Source organism: Miniopterus schreibersii, assembly GCF_964146895.1.
Source record: "Miniopterus schreibersii genome assembly, chromosome: 9".
NCBI lineage: Eukaryota > Metazoa > Chordata > Mammalia > Chiroptera > Miniopteridae > Miniopterus > Miniopterus schreibersii.
Window position 1 is genome coordinate 6,349,788 of NC_138118.1, and position 19,438 is coordinate 6,369,225.

At 44.8% G+C, this 19,438-nt stretch overlaps 1 protein-coding gene across 7 annotated transcripts in view; it reads left to right on the forward strand.

Annotated features, from left to right (window-relative positions):
- LOC308561874 (TRPM8 channel-associated factor 1) overlaps positions 1-19,438 on the forward strand; it is a gene marked incomplete at its 3' end in the record, with an annotated part of 66,512 nt that overhangs the window by 27,194 nt on the left and 19,880 nt on the right. For 5 of the 7 annotated variants that reach the window (XM_081147413.1, XM_081147414.1, XM_081147412.1 and 2 more), the window contains exons 3-9: positions 2,809-3,803; positions 4,075-4,172; positions 5,183-5,396; positions 5,698-5,937; positions 6,726-7,063; positions 8,504-8,754; positions 11,318-12,271. In XM_081147413.1, the coding sequence (XP_081003539.1) occupies positions 2,809-3,803; positions 4,075-4,172; positions 5,183-5,396; positions 5,698-5,937; positions 6,726-7,063; positions 8,504-8,754; positions 11,318-11,327 (2,146 nt within the window). Of the gene's footprint in view, positions 1-2,808; positions 3,804-4,074; positions 4,173-5,182; positions 5,397-5,697; positions 5,938-6,725; positions 7,064-8,503; positions 8,759-11,317 lie in introns of those variants that run through there. The other 2 variants (XM_081147415.1, XM_081147418.1) reach the window with 1 other exon arrangement.

Consider the following 19,438-nt stretch of genomic DNA (forward strand, 5'->3'; position numbering starts at 1 on the left):
ATACTAAGGGAATATTATACCAACTTTATGCCAATAAATTTAACAACTTGGGTGAAATGCACAAATTTCCTGACAGATAAAAACTACTAAAATTGACACAAAAAGAAAAAGAAAATATATGTTAAGTGAGTTGAGCTGTAATTAAAAACATTTCAATACTAAATGCAATGTGGTAGCCTGGATTGGATCCTAGAAAACATGAGTGGGAAAACTGGTAACATTTGTATAAAGTATAGAGTTTAGGTAATAGTATGTTACCAATATTAACTTCTTAGTTTTGACAAATGTGCTGTGATTATATAACATGTTCAAATTAGGGAAACTGGGTGATGGGTATATAGGAACTCTCTGTACTATATTGTCAACTTTTATATTTTTTACTTAAAAATTTTTATTTAAAACCAACTACAATGCAAAAAAAAAAAAAATCCCAATTAAAAAAACTCCAGACCCAGATAGCATCACTGATGAATTGTATCAAACATTCAAGGAACAAATAATACTAACCTTACATGAACTCTTCCAGAAAATAGGAGAGGAGGAAAATTGTGGGAACTTTATTGATTAGACCAGTATTTCTCTGGGACCAAAACCAGAGAAAGACATTACAAGAAAACTGCAGAACAATATGCTTCATGAACATAGGTTTTAAAAATTCTTTTAAAAAAATATTGTAAATAGAATACAGCAATGTATGAAAAGGATAATACGGCATGTGAAGTAGGGCTTATCTTAGGAACATGTGGCTGATTTAACATTCAAACATCAAATTAATTCACCATATTAACAGAATGAATGAGAAAACCATATAATTCAACACATGCACACACACAGCACTTAACAAACTTTAATACCCAATCATGATAAAATTTCAGCAAACTAGAAATAAAAAATGAACTTCTTCAATGTGGCAGGAATCATCTCTGAAAAACTATAGCTAAGAATGTACTTAATGGTGAAATACCCTAAGATAGAGAACAAGGCAAGTAAGAATATCTGGTCTCACTGCTTTTAGTCAATATTGTACAAAAGTTCCTAGCCAATGCAATAAGGCAAGTAAATGAAGGCATAGAGATTTAAAATTAAGAAGTAAACCTATGCTTATCTACAGAAAGCATCATCATCTATGTAAAAAATTTCAATCTACAAAAAAGTTATAATAATTGAGTTGTGCAAAGTTGCAGGAGACAAGGTCAACGTTAAAAAAGCAATTATATTTTTATACACTAGCAGCCAAAAAATGGTTATTGAAATGAAAAATACAATATTACTTAAAATAGGACCCAGAATCATGAAATGCTAATGGATTTAACAAAATATGTTACTAGACCTGTATGTTGAAAACAACAAAACATTACTGAGAGAAATTTAATAAAATCTAAAGAAATACACCATGTTGATGGATCAGAACACTCAATATTTTTAAGATGTCAGTTTTTTCCCAAATGGCATATAAATTCAATGCCATCCCAAGCAAAGTTATAATTGATTCTAAAACTGTATGCAAATGAAAGGAACTAGCATAACCTAATTCAAGACTTACTAGAAAGCTAAAGTAATCAAACCACTGTGGTTTTGGCATAAGGATAGATACACAGATGAATGAAACAGACTAGATAGTTCAAAAATAGGCCCACAGTTTTATGCTCAATTATTTTTTGGCAAAGGGGAAAGAGAATCTTTTTAACAGATGGTTCTGAAACCCTTATGGGGGGGGAAAAAACGTGAATCTTGAGATTTATCCCACTCCATACAAAATGAGTAATTAAAAAGTGATCTCGACTTAAGTGCAGAAGTTAAAATTCACTGTTTTTCAGTGTTTCCTTGCAGCTGCCTTCTGACCATACAGTTACCACAGCCTTACCTAATACAAGTGTCATAACCAGCTCTGGGGTCTCAAGCTTATAGAGGTCACTCTGCCCCTTATCACCTAATAACCCCAAAGTCTCCATCTCCATTTTGGGACAGGAACAGATGGTGCTCAGAAAAACCGTAGAGCATGGATATGCATCACCCCGTGGGCTGACAATGAGTGGGTGGAGAGCTGGGTGTAGACAGTCAGTCCTCTTGGGTTCGGGTAACAGGAGGGTCTCACTAGAGTTGAGGCCAGTCAGCTCCCCTGGCCCACATTTTGAGATAACAGTGATTCTAATAGCAGCATGAACACAGCTGTCCATGGAGGGTTTTTTTTGCAGAAAATTAATTGCATGAAATTTGTGAACAAGACTCCTTATAAGGATGAAAATATGATTTCCCATTCAGTTCTTTATAGAATGCCTAACGGACACTTTTAACACTTAAATCCAGACTCTTTCACACATAGTGTTGGGTAAACACAGCGAGGCTTTCTTAGAGATTTCCTTTGGAGAAGCAGCCGAGCGGAACCAATGCTGAGTCCCTCCCTCCTCCCTGAAAGGCGTCTCCATGCCCAGGGAGCTCAGATCAGCCCCCCTCGGTTCTCCCAGCTCTCCTGGAAAAGCTAACGATGGTGATATTAGTAAGGCTGCCCGGCCGGCGTGGCTCAGCGGTTGAGCGTCGACCTAGGATCCAGGCGATCGGGGTTCGATTCCCGGTCAGGGCACATGCCCGGGTTGTGGGCTCGATCAATGACTCTCTCATCATTGATGTTTCTATCTCTCTCTCCCTCTCCTTTCCTCTCTCTGAAATCAACAAAGATATATTTAAAAAATAAATAAAATAAAATAAAAAAATATTAGTAAGGCTGCTGCTTGCTCTCTATATGCCAAGCGCTGTTCTAGAGCCATAAGCAGGGCCTCTCTTTTAAAAGAACCCGTGTCTCTTTTGCAGCTGTGAGGACGATCTCTCCGAGGACAGAGAGGAGCTTCTGCACGGGATTTCCGAGCTGGACATCAGCAACTCGGATTGCTTCCCATCCCAGCTGCTAGTGCACGGGGCCTTGGCCTTCCCCCTGGGGCTGGATACCTACCACGGCTGTGTGATAGCGGCTGCCCGCTATGGCCGGGGCAGGGTGGTCGTGATGGGCCACAAGGTGTTGTTCACCGTGGGGAAGCTCGGCCCCTTTCTGCTCAATGCCGTGCGCTGGCTGGACGCAGGCCGCCGAGGCAAGATCGTGGTGCAGACGGAACTGAGGACAATGAGCGGCCTGCTCGCAGTGGGGGGCATCGACACCAGCATCGAGCCCCATCTCACCAGCGATGCGAGTGTCTACTGCTTTGAGCCCGTGAGTGACGTGGGAGTCAAGGAGCTGCAGGAGTTTGTGGCCGAGGGCGGGGGACTGTTTGTCGCCGCCCAAGCCTGGTGGTGGGCCTTCAAGAACCCCGGAGTGTCCCCTCTGGCTCGCTTCCCAGGAAACCTCCTCCTCAACCCCTTGGGCATCAGCATCACAAGCCAAAGCCTCAATCCGGGGCCCTTCCGCACCCCGAAAGCCGGGATAAGGACCTATCACTTCCGCTCCACCCTGGCCGAGTTCCAGGTCATCATGGGCAGAAAGAGGGGGAATGTGGAAAAGGGGTGGCTGGCGAAGCTGGGGCCCGACGGCGCGGCGTTCCTGCAGATCCCTGCCGAAGACATCCCCGCCTACATGTCGGTGCATCGGCTCCTGAGGAAGCTGCTCAGTCGGTACCGCCTGCCAGTGGCCACCCGAGAGAACCCAGTCATCAATGACTGCTGCAGGGGTGCTATGCTCTCCCTGGCCACTGGGCTGGCCCACTCTGGAAGCGACCTGTCTCTGTTAGTCCCAGAAATCGAAGACATGTACAGCAGCCCCTACCTGCGCCCCTCAGAATCTCCTATCACCGTTGAGGTCAACTGCAACAATCCAGGTGTGGAACGAGGGGCGGGAGCTCAGTGTTGGGGGACCTGCTGACTTAGCTCGCTGCAGGGACCTGATCACCTCCAGAAGGCCACCCCCACCCTTTGCCATGAGCTTTCAAGGAGATAGGGGTTGGGGCATTCGGTAATGTTTGCAAGAGTCGAGTCGGGGCTGCATGGGGGGGGAGAGGTGTGCAGAGCTCATGAGGGGGCTGCGGAGATGCTGGGCGGAGACGGGCCCGTGGAGGGGGGGTGAAGTCTGTCCTCCTGTGCTTTTGACAGGCACCCGATACTGCTGGATGAGCACCGGGCTGTACATACCTGGAAGGCAAATTATAGAGGTGTCCCTGCCTGAGGCTGCTGCCTCGGCCGACCTGAAGGTAAGGCCACGTCCCCTCCCCGGGAAACGTGGGGCCCGGATGCTCTTGCTTCCACAGTCGGCATCTTGCTTGAGCCTCATAAAAACCCTATGGGCAATAGGGGGCGAGTACTTTTACCCCCATTTTAAGGGTGAGGCAGCAAAGGTGCAGAACGGCTCATGGACTGATTGAATGTGTAGATCCGATACATTTCAGGGCCCAGGACGCAAACCTAACCACCTTCTCACCCTGAAGTGCTGTGCGTTTCACTGATGTCGCGGAGTAGGGGGTAGGCGAGGTGCGGCGTGGAAGGCGCCCTAGCTTTGGCGCTGTGGTAGTCAGGAAACCCTAGTTCCCTTTCCATCCCACACGCATCCCCCGCTGTAGCTTACGGCTCTTCTGACTCCGGCTTCTCCGTGGGACGCCAAAGTCTGTTCCTTGCTGGCCCTGTCCCCTCTCAGCTCTGTCACTTGCACATACACACACCCTAGTCACAAATTAAGTTGCCGTACTGCTCTGTCTCCCTTGGGGGTCGCTGTGACAATTAGGACCTATCCTCTGCCTGCATCTATCCTGGAACTTGATTAGCATAAACCCAGAAAACAATTCCAGGACTCTGAGGAGTGACTCCAATTCCTGGGTCACTCCATCAGCCCAGGAAGGAGGGCCTCGGAAATTGGGAGGAACTGAATCAACCCTCCACTACATCAGCAGGTCACACCGCCGGACCCCCTCCACCCTGTTACCAACACCGGAGTCCCCGCCGTGGAACACCTGGGGCCCCTCACATCAGCGTCTCAGCATCACCCTAGTGGGCTGTGTGACTCCCCTGGGAAGATATTTGCACACGATTCGGTCCATACCCCCTGAGGGCTGATGCAAATCCATAGGTTTAGCGCACACGGTTCATAGACGGGAGGAAGGCTGGGGTCACATAGCCCTGTGCCCTTCCTGTCCCCACCTCATGGGTGCTATACTCTCCCACCGCACGCACCCCGAGCTGACTCCGTGGGGGGATCTCTCTGCTCCAGGTACAGATTGGCTGCCACACTGACGACCTGACCAGGGCCAGCAAGCTGTTCCGGGGCCCACTGGTGATCAACCGGTGCTGCTTGGACAAGCCCACGAAATCGATCACCTGCCTCTGGGGCGGCCTCCTCTACATCATTGTGCCCCAGAGCAGCAAGCTGGGCTCCGTGCCCGTCACTGTGAAGGGGGCTGTGCATGCCCCATTCTACAAGCTGGGTGAGTGGGGGCCGTGGGCCGAACCCTGGGGCCGGCAGAGCTGGGGGGACGGGTCATGGGGGCTGTTTGTTGCCCGAAGAGAGAGATTGGGACTGGAGGAGGGAAGGAAGGCAAGCCTCCTTCAATTCAGCTTTGGTGCCAAGGAGACAGACCAAACCACATCCATGGGGATGTCACAGAAGAAGGCTGGAGGGGGGACGCGGTTGTTCATGACCTTGGTGTCCTCCTGGGGTTCAAGTTATGTGTTTCAACCCAAGGGACCTGGAAAAGGGCGTTTCAAGCCCATGGCCTCTCTTCCCAGGGGAGACATCCCAGGAGGAGTGGAAGAGGCGCCTCCAGGAGAATCCAGGTCCCTGGGGAGAGCTGGCTACGGACAACATCATCCTGACAGTGCCGACCGCCAACCTCCGCACGCTGGAGAACCCGGAGCCGCTGCTGCGCCTCTGGGACGAGGTGATGCAGGCTGTGGCACGGCTGGGCGCCGAGCCCTTCCCCTTGCGCCTGCCCCAGAGGATCGTTGCTGACGTGCAGATCTCAGTAGGTGGGTGCCCTGGTCCAAGCAGCCCCTGTGCATGCTGCCCCTAAGGGACTTCCTTTCCCCCAACAGCCATGCGGTGGGCAGCCCGCAGGGTGAACATGCTTTTCTAGCAAGACATAGAAGATGCAATCCTTGCTATTTAAATGAAAAGAAAAAGCGTATTTTAGAAAAGCACAGGCTCGGCAATTTCCGTTCACACAAAAATTGGAAACTACTTAAATGTCCTATGATTATGGAATGGTTAAGTACCTCATTGTGTGGGACCTCGATGGGCATTGAAGAAGACATGTAAAGCGATATTTTGATGGCATTTTACCAGTGGGCCAAGAGGCCTAAATAATTGGGGGTAGGGGGTTCTATAGAAATTAAAGAAGCATGGACATCACTCTAGACCCTAGTTTTCTTGCTTACGTAGGTGATCACTGTAAAGTAATGTTAATGTGGGCAACTCCACATCTAAATAATGAGAGAGGACACCCTTATTAAGTTCTTAATTTTGAGAAAAGAGTATAATGAGATGGGTTCCCATGGGCAGGGCACTCTCATAAACATGGGAAAATTGGATAGTAACATGAACTGTGCTTTGGGACTTGTGTCACTTCCCGTAAGCACAAGCTCTCGGAAAATGAGGAGGAAGGCCCAGGAGGGTCTGGGTTTGCATTGCCTTCTGAGCAGGACAGGGCTCCGGAAGTCATCGGGGCCACTGGGTATTTTGGGAGATGCAAAACAGAGAAGAACTTTGTGGGATGTGTGGGGAGCACTCTAACCCTCCTCCCTCCCCTGTCCCACAGGCTGGATGCACGCAGGGTACCCCATCATGTGCCACCTGGAATCGGTGCAGGAGCTCATCAATGAGAAACTCATCAGAACCAAGGGGCTGTGGGGCCCAGTCCATGAGCTGGGCCGCAACCAGCAGCGGCAGGAGTGGGAATTCCCACCGCACACCACCGAGGCCACCTGCAACCTTTGGTGTGTTTATGTGCACGAAACGGTCTTGGGCATTCCTCGAGGCCGTGCCAATATCGCCCTGTGGCCCCCAGTTCGGGAGAAGAGAGTCAGAATCTACCTGAGCAAGGGTCCCAATGTGAAAAACTGGAATGCGTGGACAGCACTGGAAACGTATTTACAGGTATACTAGGCAAAAACGAGGGGTGATGGGAGCCCCCTGCTGTGGGGACGCCAGAGCATCGTTGTTAGGTGATAGTCTTGTAACCCAGGAGACCTCCCACGACACCTGTCTCCCACACTAGGCCTCAGGAGACCCTGACAATGCGCGATGTGACAGTCCTATTAGACTATCTCTCTCAGTGCATCATTTTCATGACCCCAAGCGGACTTAACTGCCTCAGCCCCACCCTCAGCCCATGAACTTGAGATGACTGAGAAGAGGCCGGAAGCACTGAGAGGTGAAGACGTGGTAGAGGCACATGTGCTATAAATACAGTTACTGTCACGGGCTTTAGACCAAGACATAACTGAGATGGAAGCCAAACTATGCTATTTAATAGGTATTAAAAACCAGCCAGCCACCCCCACACGCACACAATATATGGGATAGGACCTACTTTTTCCCCTCAGATGAGTATACCATCGTCTCATGGTGACTTGGCTGTGCCTCAGTTCCACCTTATGGGCAAGCCAGGATTCCTCCCTGGCCTGGACATGGAGGGTGCCTTTGCCTCCTAGCATTCAAACGGCCCAGCTCTGCCCCTGAGCCGCTGGATTCGTTCCCAGCTCCGTATGGAGTTTCAGCACCTCAGATTCTGAAACTCAGTCACAGGCCAGGCTTTCCCGCCTGCTCGAGTTCCTCTGTTCATTCCCGTGGCCATGAGAAACTGCCGGGGGACTCTACTTAAACTTGTCAATGGGGCCACTTCACCCGAGGAACAGAAGTTCCTCATCTGTGAAGTTGAGGCTGTCCTAGGGAACGGCTAATGTCCTTTTTCATGCTAAAGCTCCGTAACCCAGCCTAACACGGGCTGTCTCCAGTGGCCTCAGGATGGCTGCCTGTCTCTAAGGTGATGCTCCGCTCTTGATTCTAGCCACCTAGACTATATGTAGTTTTCTGCTTCTACCAGGCTCACTTTTCCCCACAAAGGCCATTTTAGTTGCCTTGGAAATTGACAAAGACCTATGATTAATGAAGATTATGTCAGGATAGGAGTAGGAGTTCCCCAAATATTGAGGTTTAACTTTGTAACTATGAAAGATATAAGGATTTTTTTTTTTTGCCTCAGCCCATTTTAAATCCTTGTATAATATCTTATCTCCACTTTCATGACCTAGTGAGATATATGAATAATGATATTGATGGTAAATACTGATAATGATCATTGCAGTTATTACCACAGCCATCGTTTACTGAATGTCTACTTTGTGCCAAGCCCTGTGCTATTCAAATACAGGAGAGTAGGGCATGTGGCCAGCAGGTAAAACAAGAGAGAGGGTCTGCCAGAGCCATGAAACTAGTGTTGAAGGGTTTCCGTGCAGTCGATTCATTTCTCAGTGTTGGTTGGGTCTTCTGGTTATGGACTACCTGTCTCATCCTGCCCCTTCCTTCTCCTTCCAGCTCCAGGAAGCCTTTGGCTGGGAGCCCTTTATCCGTCTCTTCACCGAGTATCGGAACCAGACCAATCTGCCCACTGACAACGTTGACAAGATGAACCTGTGGGTGAAGATGTTCTCCCATCAAGTGCAGAAGAACCTGGCTCCCTTCTTTGAGGCCTGGGCCTGGCCGATCCAGAAGGAAGTGGCTACCAGCCTGGCCTACCTGCCTGAATGGAAGGAGAATATTATGAAATTGTACCTCCTCACACAGATGTAAGGAGTGCCCAGCGAGGTGGCAGGTAGAGAGGTGTGGGGAGGTAGACAGAGACGGGGATTCACTCCTCGACCTGTCTCTTAGGGCTCTAGCCTTGTCCTCTGGGCTCAATGCCCTAGTTCTGACTCTAGAAAGTAAGTTAAGAACACAGTAAGAAGGTACAGTCAGAATTTCTCAGGGGCAAGGCCCTCTGTTTATGAGTCCTGTTCCTCAGCTCTCAGCTTTCAGATTGCTCCTGACCCTGTTTGGGCCAGTTTTGAGAGCTTCGGCCAGCCCCTGTGTCTGTGCTAACTAACCCTTGGTTCTCCATCATGGCCATAGCCCACAGAGAGTGGTTCTCGCCCTGACACCTTGAGGACTTGCTGGGTTTTATTTTTGATGAATTATTCCAAAAACCCTGCCCTTAGAACCCAACTGAAACACAGATTTACCATCAGGTCCCTGAGGACTCATATATTTTCTGTCCTGGATAGTTTTTAAAGAGCTTGAAAGGCAATCTGGTGAAATAGAGCCCATAGCTAGGGTCAACTCTTGGGAAAGTCGTTGTATTTTGGCATTCCCATTTCCCGTGTATGAGATTAGGATAAAAATTTCTGCCCCACAGGGTTGTCATAGAGACTCAGTACTTCTGAAGAGGTTTGTGAGTACAGCACATGCTGTCCAAGGGATTGCCTTGTTTTATGCTGGCTCTCAGAATAGGGAGCTATTTCCCACAGCCTAGAGGTTAAGATCATCATCTCTCACAGTTGACTCCCTGCCTCCAAATCCTGGCTCTTTCACTGTTATTTGTAATACTCTAGGCAAGTTCCTTAACTTCTTAGTGACTCGATTTCCTCCTCTCTAAAATGGGGTCTGTTTCATAGGATTATTGTGAGGATTAAATTTTAGTGTCTCTAAAAGTGACTAAAACAGTAGCTGGCAGTTAGTAGGTACAGAGAAAATGTCAGCTGCCATTGTTATCTACTTAACTCACTGTGGTTGGAGAGCTCGACTTCATTGTCAGAGGGCTTTTACAGATGCAGCGTAGTTAATCCTAGGCCGGTCTACACTTCCTACACCAAAGGAATCTGGTAGGTTGCATTACTATCTAAAGGAAGGGCTCTAAATTCACAGAGTTTTACAAGCTACTTAGGGTTTGGTCTCTGGATTCAGTTCCATTGTTCGGGTAGAATTACTTCTTTGATTAAATAAAGAGCGGAGGTCAGTTGAAAACCCTGAAAAGGTCCACGAGGATGCTTGTCTTTAGCAAACAATGGGCATCCGGCTCAGTGTTGGCATTTATATTTCTGTAGTGACACAGATTTCTATCACTGTCACGAGTTACTGGTTGGCAAATAAAGTTCACATACAGATAGAAATCTTTACTTTGGAACAAAAGAACTAGATATAGCTGACTCGAATTTCATTTAATTGCAACAGTTCAAAGATTTTCTTAAATTTTTTTCTAATCACATTCAGAAGCTCCCATTTCTTTGAATTAAAAATGTATTTCTAATGAATTTCATCTAGAGTTGAATTAATGGGAGGATTAACGTTGTGTACATCCAGCCAGTTTTCTTTTAGCTCACTTCTTTTTTTTTAGTTGTTCTAATACGCCATTATTGGAAATTGAGTGGATGCATAGATGATGAGATTTGACCTAGATAATGGGGGTTTTTGGATTATTTTTATCATGACATTTCTTACTCATAGAATTATTTTCCCTTATTTCATGAATATCTTTCATATAGGTGCTTTAAATATACATATTGAATATCCATTCAACCTTTAAAATAATTTCTGTCCATTAGAGGGGTGTAAAGTACATGCTGGGTATTAGACTGGTTCCTTTTCATAGATCGTTTCGTTAAATCCTCACAGTAATCTTATGAGCTGGAAATTTACCACTCCTTTTTTAGGAATGATCGAACAGAATTTTATGGAGGGCAAGTGAAGTGCCAAAGACTACATTGGTAACAAGTGATAGGGTTGGGGTGCAAACCTGGGCATTCTGATTACAGTGAGTGTGAGCAACTACAGTGCTTTGAATAACCAAATTAAGAAATCAACCAGCAAACAGGGAAAACTTTATGTCCGTCCTTGCCAGCACTAATTTTATCAGAACAGAAAGTCTCTTTGTTTATCCCAAATTCCAGTTCAAAGGAAGAATTTGAGGTAGGCTCCTGAGGTGCTTCCCAATAGACAGAGCTGGGATGATCCCTTTAGTGTCACCCAAGTCTTTTGTAGGTTTCAGGTTTTTCAGATGCCAGTCCTTACCTCTAGGGCACCATGAAAGCGTTCTACTAGCTTATTGGATTTTGAAGAATGGGTTATTTCGGTAAAGGGCCTGACTCCCCAAAGTCCCAGACATTACATATTCTTAGAAAGGGAATTAGATCCTCAGTTATTTAGAATAATACTTATATCTATTCTTGCCCTCTTTAATCCATTTTCAGCCTTACAGCCCCGGGGAAGTTTTAGAAATGTAAAGTTAGCTCCCCCCCCTTTTTAAAAACTTTCAATGGTACTTTGAAGTTAAGATGATGAACTGAACATATAAGTTTACCTCCCCTCCCTCTCCAGGCCCCACTGAAATTGAAGTCAAAGAAAACTGAAGGCATTTGGGGTTGAGTGAAGAAGACAGCAACACATTTCTGGAAGAGAGAAGGTGGACAAACTACGAAAAAGAATGAAAGAGTGAAGGTACCTTTCAGACAGAATATAAGCTAATCTGAACAACATAACCCCAGAGAGACTTGGACACCTAAAAAGTTTACCTACTAAAGAGTTATTACCAGTTGTAAAATTGAACCCCATCCCATTCTACCCCATCCTTTGTGCATAGAACACAGGCAGTCAACTATTGGTACCAGTGAAAAAATCTGTTGTTGCTGTTGTTGTTGTTGTTGTTGTTTATATAAAGTAAATGAATAAACTGCCTGGGGAGAGGTAGGAGTTGGTGCTCCAGAATGAAATTTCTCTTTTCGTGGAAATAAGTGACCCCCCTAGCCTATCAGTTAATTCTCTACTGTCAGTTGAGACACCCTACCCAAGTAACCAAGTGTTTCCAGTCATAGATGAGGCTTACTGGAAAAACAGACCAAACCATACGATGGCAGAGGAAACCCATACCAACTCCTATAAAAGTCAACCATTATATTGATGCTTAAATGCAGATGGTTTTCAGCTAGGAATTCCCAGACATTGAGCATTGGGGAGGGTGGGAGAGTGGGAGGGAGAACCAGGGGAGAAGCATGTAAGAAAAAATTACCAATTAGAATTAGGAGATTTGAAAACCACAACCAGTTCTGGAGGAAACAAAGTTAAAGTGGAAAAAGTAACTTTAAAATCTACCTATATCTTCAGAAAGTTCTGAGGTATATTTGTAAGATGAAAACAGGATGTTACAAAGAAAGGAAAAACTCTGAGAATAAAGAGAGCCCTTTGAGAGTGAAATAAGATTGTCAAAAATACTCCATAGACAGGCTAGAAATAAAGTTCAGGGAATCTCTCTAGATATAGAGCAAAAAGAAATAGCAGAAAATATGAAGAAAAGAAAGACCTAGACAATCAATATCTAACCATTAGTGGTTTCTGGAAGAGAAAGCCAAAAATATAGGTGAAGAAAAAATAATTGAAGAACAGAAAGAACTAAGTCTCCAGATTCCAGGGTCCCCAATAAAACCAACATCGAGACACAATCTTGTGAAATTTTGGAATATTAAGGATAGAGGGAAGACATTAAAAGTGCCCAGAGAGAAAATAAAATTAGATCAGCATAACTAGCTCAGCTAAAAAAGGACAAGAAATAGACTGGCAGCAGATTTTTCTTCAGCAATACTGAAAGCTAAAAGCCAATGGAGCAATGTCTTCACATACCTTACTGAAAACTTTGTGCCCAGAATTCCATAGCAAGCCAAGCTGTCGAGTCAAACCAAAATAAAGATATTTTCTGACATGCAAGTTTCCAGAAAGTCTACCTTCTCTGCACCCTTACTAAGGTAGTACTTTGAGGAAGTTCTCCAGCAAAATGAAGATGAGAACCGAGAAAGAAGAAGAAACGAAATCTAGGAAATGATGGCCCTCACCCGGGATGTGTCACTCTAGAGTGACACTTATCCAACAGGATGTCTCACTATACAGTGACAGTTAGTTATCCAGCAGACATACCCAGTTCAGATAAGGATACAGTCTCAGGCTCTCTGGGAAGAATGTGCATTGTGTGCCAAGGATAGTATCACTGAGAAGCTGGAATGTTTGAGAATGTGGAGAACATATATTCTTTAGTCAACAAATAAGAAAACAAAACAAAAATATGTCAAGAAATTTAAGTCCATTTCTGAAACAACAACAAAAAATACTCGTGGAATTTAAGAAGAGTCGATTTTACATTGGCGGTAGGTATATTTCCTTCCATGTGGCACAGGCATGACATTGGATATACGTATATGGAAGAAAATGTCCTAGCTTCTACTTGGCTCTCAAGAAACAGTATTTACCTAGCCAAAATAATGTAGATGCTATTTATTGGTATTTAGTGTTCTGATCAGCCTATAGACAAAACATGAAAGGCTTAATTTTTTATTCAGAAATAAAATTGAAAGTAATTAATCCTGACAAGTTAAAGAAAAAGAGAGCAGAAAGAGCTGCAAATTACCTGTGGGAAAAGAGGTGGAAGGAAGAGTAGGACTACTTATCTATTGAAAGTGGGGATGAAAAAAAAGTCTGCAGTTGATGGAACAAGAACTGGAGGATTGGTATGCTGTTCAAAGCTATAAATTAAACCAATAGAAGTATTAAAATGATATCTATCAAAAATTTGGGGAAAGATAGGCAAAGGAAAAGTGGGGATAGTGTAAGTCAAATTCTTATCTTTTGTAATGGTGTATTATTAAAGATTGTCTAAAGTTAATGAACCAAGAAATTATTCAAACATATTATTTAATGTTAGGAAGCTAGTCAACGGAAGATCTAAAAATAGAAATTGTTAAATACATTGCCTCTAGGGTATGGGACTAGAGTTAAAAAGGGTGGCGGGGGGAACCGTGTTTTTCATTTCAAGTCCTCTGTACTATTTAATTTTTTACCTTGTGCATGTATCACTTTGAAAAATTTTTAATAAACTCAAATAAAAATCCTTCAGTGGCTTCACGTCGAATAAGATACAGTCCAACCAAAACCCTTAACATGGCTTATAATGCACTCAAGTGTTTGGATTCCCCCAGTGTGTCCTGGTTCATGATATCTCCACATTACTCTCTAGTTCCAGCCACACTTAATGTCCTCCAACTATTCAAACACACTTCACCTCATTCCTGCAGATGTTCCACGAAAACAAAGCCTGCCTCTGATCTCATGGGCCTGGTGATTAAGCTCACAGTCTAGCAGATTTTCCATATTTGTCGAGCGAATGAATGCACAATAGGGTGTTGTGTGAAGATTGCCAACTAGTTCTCTTTCCCAAGAAGGCACATAATATTTGTCCTAATTCCAGTATTATTTCAAAATGATATGGAGCTGTAGGCTTTCCTGCACTCCAATTCATTGGACAGTTTTATTGAGGTTTAGTCTTACACGAGACCAGATGGTGTCAGAGGATTTCTATCCGTCAGCCTCTTTGGCATGTTCTTTGCCACTTTGCCCGAACATCATAATCTGTTTTCAGCTATTTTCACCCCCTGTATTTAGGAGAAGCGGTCAACTATCTAGTGGAAATCTTTAGGCTCCCAAGTTTCTTGTGTCCTGCTATTCCTTGGTGGCTGTTTCTTCTCCATTAGTCTACTGTCTTCTAGTGTCTAACTCCCAAGGCTGACTAGAGCTCTCTAATGAGTAGTATTAGCCTTACAGCCAATCTTCAACAGCTGCATTTATTGGAATTCCTTCTGATCTCTTCCCCATAAGATTAATCTCTGATCTATTTCATCCTTAAACCAACGTCCCCACCTAATGTAAGTATTTAACAGGTCAATAGCTAACCAGGTACAGCCATAGATGTTGACTATTTTTGCTGACAAAAGTAACACCCTTCTTTCAAGACTACTTCACACCTCTGCTTTACTCCTTTAAAGCTTTCAGGCCCTACTTGGCTTCCACTTGAAACGAATTTCTTTCTTTGACCCACACATTGGAGTCAGTCTCCCAAGTGTGGTAGAGAAGGGTGGGAGTGATAACTTTTCAGAGATCTAACTACATGTGCACACAAACAATTCCACATACAATTCAAGAGAGCTATAGAAATGCTGCTTATGCATTTGGATTCTTGTGCATTTAGATGCTATAAAGAAGCAGCGTTTCTTTAATAGGCCAGGTTAATCTATAATTAATGAATAGGAAAACGTGGGTGGTTTAAGTTATTACCTATGTTCAGCAATGAAAGGCCTGGTCTTACATTTTGATGTGTAGAGTAGTGGGAAACTTAGAGTCGGTTATTCTTGGCTTCTCATTTCATATCCTCCCTCCCTTCCCCCACCAAGCTGAATGATGTTCATTTGATCTCAGTTAAAATTAAGACTTTGGATCACAATTCTCGATGATAATGGAAAGCCTTGGGAAGAAAGTCAATGTCACAGGAACTTTGGAATAAACCAATTTGGAAAGAATTGTTTATATTTGCAGGAAAAAAAAATAATGTTGCTGGTAACACTAGGAACTGTCACACATTCTTTCTCTGTTAGGAATTTTGTCATAGAGCTATTTGATCGTCCATGACTCCCAATCCCCACACACTAGCACCTCTGGCATCTGGATATCTGCAACCCTTATAGAATTATATGTAAAGACATATAAGCCACACGGGTGTGGGTGCAATTATAGGAAACTGGATCTATTGTGTGCCTACCCAATGGGTCTGATATTTCAGAGCCAGAGGAAAAACATCCAGTCAGCCTTAGGCTAAGTCAGTTCCACTGGCTTCCAGACGACTGACGTCTTCAGTACAAAACCAAACTTAGTGTTTAAAACCTGGGGCTGGGAGGAATTGAGAAATATAAGAAGACCCCTCCCTTGTTTCTTACTGGAGGAAGAGAGGTTCAGCATGGCTATCTCTGGAATGGCAGTGATAGATTCCAAGACATCCTCTGTGACTGGAATATCATTGACTCCTAGAATATATGTTCCACATACTTATGATCCAAAAAGAGAATACAGGCCCAGGATAATTTCACAAATACACCACAGGAGAATATGAATGTTTTCATAACTGAATTAGGATTGTCCACCTGTCAAGAGAAGCAGCAAACTTCAGCTTCATTGCTTTAAATAACTAGGCAGACAGGAATTTGCCCTCAGAGATGGGCAATGCTATAATTTGAACAAAGGTTATCACACACATCTTAGAGAATGGAAATTGTAGTGAATGTGTCTTTCATAAATATTCTCAAGTTTATGACTTTGCTCTTTATTCCTACCATAACAACACAATTTTAATAAATACACTTGAGCGTTTTAGTGTTAGGAGATATAACAGTACTTGTGTTAATCTGGTCCTTCAAGAGGCAGAAGCCAAGATGAGATCAAACGTGCTGGAAGAGCCACCCGACTGATATGTGATGCGGGAGAGAGTGAAGGAAGGAAAGGCTTACAGTGCAGCTCTCAGAAAGTTTGGTCAAGGCCAATGGGGGGAGGGGGGGGGCTTGACCCAAAGCCACCCATCAGAAGAGTCCCATGTCTCCCAGAAATAGGCCTACCTTAGTAACCCCACCACACTTAATCACTGGCCAGAAGAAGTCCCTGGGCAGCTTGGCCTTGGCGCCCAGGATTCCAGAGCAACCAGCTGGGGCCGTCTGTCAGTTCCAAACCTTGCATTTGGAGATCTGAGCAGACCATGTTCGTGGCCACCACAGCACTTATTCTTAAAACAGCTGTAGACACCTGTTCTGGACCATCTTAAATAGTGACTTCGTCAATGTCCCCAGTGACTCATGCCAGTAAGTGCACACAGGTGGACTCATCCATCTCTATTCCTAAATTAGAGTGTGGCTAATCCTTCCCAGATTCTTGAGGGCCTTCGGGGAAAGAATATATGGGGCACATAAGTTTAACTCATCACTAAAAATAATTGAAGGAGGCCAGTCGTTCTTCACGTTAGCCCGTAATTGGAAAGCATATGTATGAAGTAGCCTCTTTTGCATTTGGCTTAGTGAGAATTAATGAAGGGATTTTCTTCTGCTTGACAAAAATGGACTGATTTACAATAACAATTCTGGTTTGTGTATGCCTCTTGCATTTGCCAGACAATTAAGCATCATATTGTTATGTACATTTATTGATTGTAACCCAGAAAGAGCAGTGCAAAGGGTATGCATTAGCATGCCTGGATTAAGCCAATTCCTATCTAGCCTTGGAAATGGAAACGGCTCCATTTTCCCCTGCATCCTGTAAGGGCGAGGTGGGTTATCTGAACAGAGCTGGGGTTTGGTTAGAAATTCAGTAAGGGTGGAGTAGGGAACAGAGCTGAGGCGATGGCGTCAGTGTTTCCTACACGGCGTCTCTTAAGAACCTTTCTCCAGACTGTAGACCACGCTGCAGACCCCTTCATAGACCCTCAAAACCTGGCCCCGGGTCTCTTCAGAGCTAGTACTGTATGAGTCCTGTCAACAAATTTCATTCCCTGTGAACAGCTTGTCTTTCTCTTCACCAAGCCTTTCACTTCCCCGCCTCCCTGGTGTGACCGTGACGCGGCCTTCCACTGTAATGCCATCTCTGCCCACCAAGGTCATATAGACTTTTTCAAAGCTAAGATTCAGTGTCGCCTTCTCTGAAGTTCTTCCCTGAGAGCTTGATTAGAAAGAGTTACTTCTTCCTTTCTGTTCCCTCGTATTTTGCTACCAATTTTGGCATCTACATGAACTGGTCTGATCTAGCTGTTCTCCGGTCAGCTCTCCTCCCTAGACTTATTGACCATAGGATCATCTTCATCTCCCAGAATGCCTCACCGAATATGTGCTCGGTGAGAACAGGCTGACTTTCATGGAGTAGTTTCTGTTTTCTTTTCAGTGCGATGAAAGGTCTGCGGTCTGCACCTCCACATGGGGAATGCCCCTTTGGTCAGAACCCATGCCAGTCACCATCTTTCATTTCCAGGAATGAACCAGGCCTTTATGCTGTGTCCTCTGTTGATTTGTTTCCATACTTTGGCCAATTCCTGCTCCCAAATGGCAGGTGATGATGGGCTTGCTTCTGCTCTCTGACCCTGGAAAAAATCACCTTTGCTTGAAGCTCTTTCTTATATTAGATCAACACCAAGATACACTCAGGAGTCTTTAGAACAATAGTGGTCCTTTCCCACACTGACATAGGTAGGGACCACTTCAAACCTATGAGCACAAACACACAAAAGAGACCCTGAGCTCAGTGTTTGACATGTGATATTTCTGATCCACTCTCTCTGTGTCCGTCTCCCACTTGGCTTCCCGAAGGTCAACTGTTTCCTGGTACAAAACCTAGGAACTCAACTAACTTCCCCTCACATTGGGCCCCCGCCCTGGGTATTTGAAATCCTGATGACTTCGTCCAAACCGCCTCCCGCGCGTAGGTTTCCCACTGCTCATTCTTTCCGAGCCCTCACGGCACCTGGTCCTGTGCCAAGCAGGTTCCCACCAGTCCTCCAAACACTCAGCTAATTACTCACTAATTCAACAGGATTTTCTTGACCATTCACTATATATTGATTCATTTATTCCACGTACATTTATATGTTTATTAAGACACGAAAGTCTCTGACGAGCCAGAAATGAAACCAGGCAATGAGGACCCAAAGGTGGGCAAGACGGAGGCAGACTCTATACTCATAGGATGAGATCCTACAAGAGAGGCCAACATTAACCAGACGGTCATACAAATAAATATAAAATTCCAAGCTGCGTGAGCACTAAGGAGAGGGGTATCTGGTGTGGTCAGGAAGAGGCTTTGGTTTAGTCTGTAGGTTAGGAAAGTCTTTTCTAGAGAAGTGGTGACTGAGCTTAGACAGGAAAAAGGAGTGATTTTCTAGGAGAAGGTAATTTCACCATCAGGAGGAGTGAGAGTTGCATATTGAGTAAACTTAAAGGGAACCCATGGGCCTAGAGTCCTGGGAGAAAAGAGGAACCACGGTGGTAAATCGGGCTGAAGAGCTCTGAGCAAGGGCCATCCCACGTGGAGGCTGGATATCTAGGTCAATAGCCTAAGGCAGGCCGGAGGCCACTACGTGGTTTCATGCAGGGAGTTGCCATAACCAGACTTGAACTTTAGAATGAACGCTAACTACAGCGTTTCTTCCTCTTATTATAGGAACACCAGTCATATTGGGCTCGGGCCCCGCCTCATCGGCCTCGTTTTAATTTAATCACCTCTCTAAAGACCTTCTCTCCAAATACAATTACATTCCGAGGTACCGAGGGCTGGGACTTGAACATATGAATTTGGGGAAATGGGGGAACACAATTCAGCCCATAACCAGAAGCAGCCAAGAGGTATTAAAATAAGAATCAGCACTTCATTCCTGGTTGTCCCCACTCTCAAAGAAAAGCAAACAAACCTGCTTTAAAATACTAAAAGTATGTTTTGATCAAGTTCCAAAGAGAAATACAGTAAAAATATAGCATCATGTTAATTTAAGGGAAAAGACTGCCAATGAACCAACCAGCACTGCCAAGTGTGCGCGGGAGGCAAGGTGCTAAGGATGGAGCATGACTTTGGAAGGGAATGAAGCCGTAGAAGCAGAGGTTA